This window comes from Nicotiana tomentosiformis, chromosome 8, assembly GCF_000390325.3.
Source record: "Nicotiana tomentosiformis chromosome 8, ASM39032v3, whole genome shotgun sequence".
Lineage (NCBI taxonomy): Eukaryota > Viridiplantae > Streptophyta > Magnoliopsida > Solanales > Solanaceae > Nicotiana > Nicotiana tomentosiformis.
In genome coordinates, this window is record NC_090819.1 from 84,366,482 (window position 1) to 84,368,696 (window position 2,215).

The window sequence follows — 2,215 nt, forward strand, 5'->3', positions numbered from 1 at the left end:
TTTATTCTTTGCCGATACTTCACGTCTCAAAATCTTTCCTCTGTTCCTCTATTTTATTAAGCCTACGGGCTACATTACTTCAAGTTCGAGCAATCGCTCACTCGACTACTAAGCCTACGGGCTACTCTTATTTCGAGTTCAAACAAATACTTACTCAACCATTAAGCCTACGGGCTACATTACTTCGAGTTCGAGCAAGCACTCACTCGATTACTAAGCCTATGGGCTACTCTTATTTCGAGTTCGAGCAAATACTCACTCGACCATTAAGCCTACGGGCTACATTAGTTCGAGTTCGAGCAAGAATTCACTCGACTACTAAGCCTACGGGCTACTCTTATTTCGAGTTCGAGCAAATACTCACTTGACCATTAAGCCTTCGGGCTACATTACTTAGAGTTAGAGCAAGCACTCACTCGACTACTAAGCCTACGGGCTACTCTTATTTCGAGTTCGATCAAATACTCACTCGACCATTAAGCCTATGGGCTACATTACTTCGAGTTCGAGCAAGCACTCACTCGACTACTAAACCTACCGGCTACATTACTTCGAGTTCAAGTAAGCACTCACTCGGCTACTAAGCCTACGGGCTAATCTTATTTCGAGTTCGAGCAAATACTCACTCGACCATTAAGCCTATGGGATATATTACTTCGAATTCGAATCACTCACTCGACTAATAAAGCCTGCGGGCTACATTACTTTGCGTTTGAGCAAGCACTCACTCGGTTATAAAGGCTACAAGATCCAAATATGATCAAATTGCCTAAAGCTTTATGAAAATCTTCATAAGGCATGAATGAAACAAAATCTTCACAAGGCAGAGAATAAAATAGAGGAAAGTTGGGAAAAGAAAAGATTTTTATATATATACAAGAGTGTTTACAATGTCCGAACAGGACCCTACACAAAAAACCAAAATGAAAACTAAGGGCTAAGTTTCTTGGTTATCTACAGGGGCAGTCTCTTTTCCATCGGGCTCCTCCCCTCTCTCGGACCCACTCTTGCTCCCATCATCGCCATCATCATCATCGGAATCCAAGGCTTCAACATCGACTTCGAGCTCTTTAGCCCTTTTTATCTCCTCGGTGAGATTGAAACTTCGAGCACGGATCTCCTCGAGGGTCTCCCTCCGAGATCGGCACTTAGCAAATTCAGCAACCCAATGTGCTCGAGTGTTGGCGGTCTCGACTGCCTCTCTTGCTTGTACCTGAGCAGCTTCAGCATCAGCCCGATAGACGGCCACGAATGCATCTGCATCGGCTTTTGCTTTTTCGGCCTTGGCAAGTTCAGAGGCCAACCGAGCCTTGAGCTCCTCTATTTTTCGTGCTTGAACCGAGATTTTCTCCTTCAGACCTTGAAGTTGACCTTCGGCCGATGATAATTGGGCTCGTGCAGCCTCTTTCTCTGCAGCAAAGCGGTCCATACCTTCTTTCCACTTCAAGGACTCCGCCTTTATAACATCGACCTCCTCACGGAGCTTCCCAATCATCTCAAGCTTTTGCTGCAGCTATGAGACCGAAATATTAGCCACCGTTCCACTATCGAGCCCATAGGCTTTTAATAATATCATTACCTGCTCGGTCAGATCGGTCTGATCTTGGTGAGCCTTGGCCAACTCTGCTCGGAGGTCCTTGATTTCCTCTCCCATTTGCCCTAAAAGGAGTTTAAGGGTGTTGCTCTCCTCTGTAACCCGTTGAAGGTCAGCCTCGTATCGACGCAGTTCGGCTCGATACCGAGAACATGATTCTCAATGAGCCGCTGTGGCCTACGAAGAAAGAAGAAAAGATGTTAGAAAATAATAGCAAACATGAAAGTGGTATCAATGTGCTCGAGTGTTGGCGGTCTCGACTGCCTCTCTTGCTTGTACCTGAGCAGCTTCAGCATCAGCCCGATAGACGGCCACGAATGCATCTGCATCGGCTTTTGCTTTTTCGGCCTTGGCAAGTTCAGAGGCCAACCGAGCCTTGAGCTCCTCTATTTTTCGTGCTTGAACCGAGATTTTCTCCTTCAGACCTTGAAGTTGACCTTCGGCCGATGATAATTGGGCTCGTGCAGCCTCTTTCTCTGCAGCAAAGCGGTCCATACCTTCTTTCCACTTCAAGGACTCCGCCTTTATAACATCGACCTCCTCACGGAGCTTCCCAATCATCTCAAGCTTTTGCTGCAGCTATGAGACCGAAATATTAGCCACCGTTCCACTATCGAGCCC

General features: G+C 46.5%; 1 protein-coding gene across 1 annotated transcript; it reads right to left on the reverse strand.

Moving 5' to 3' along the window:
* Positions 1-937: 937 nt before the first annotated feature.
* LOC138897752 (uncharacterized) lies at positions 938-1,654 on the reverse strand. The gene is made up of 2 exons (XM_070183763.1): positions 1,580-1,654; positions 938-1,507 (listed from the first exon to the last, which is right to left on the reverse strand). The coding sequence occupies exons 1-2, from the start codon at positions 1,652-1,654 to the stop codon at positions 938-940; spliced, it is 645 nt and encodes a 214-aa protein (XP_070039864.1).
* Positions 1,655-2,215: the final 561 nt, after the last annotated feature.

Coding starts and splice junctions, on each gene's coding strand:
- LOC138897752 (XM_070183763.1), bottom strand. CDS start 1,654: ATGGGAGAGGAAATCAAGGACCTCCGAGCAGAGTTGGCCAAGGCTCAC. Junction 1,508..1,579: donor AGACCGATCTGACCGAGCAG/GTAATGATATTA, acceptor TCATAGCTGCAG/CAAAAGCTTGAGATGATTGG.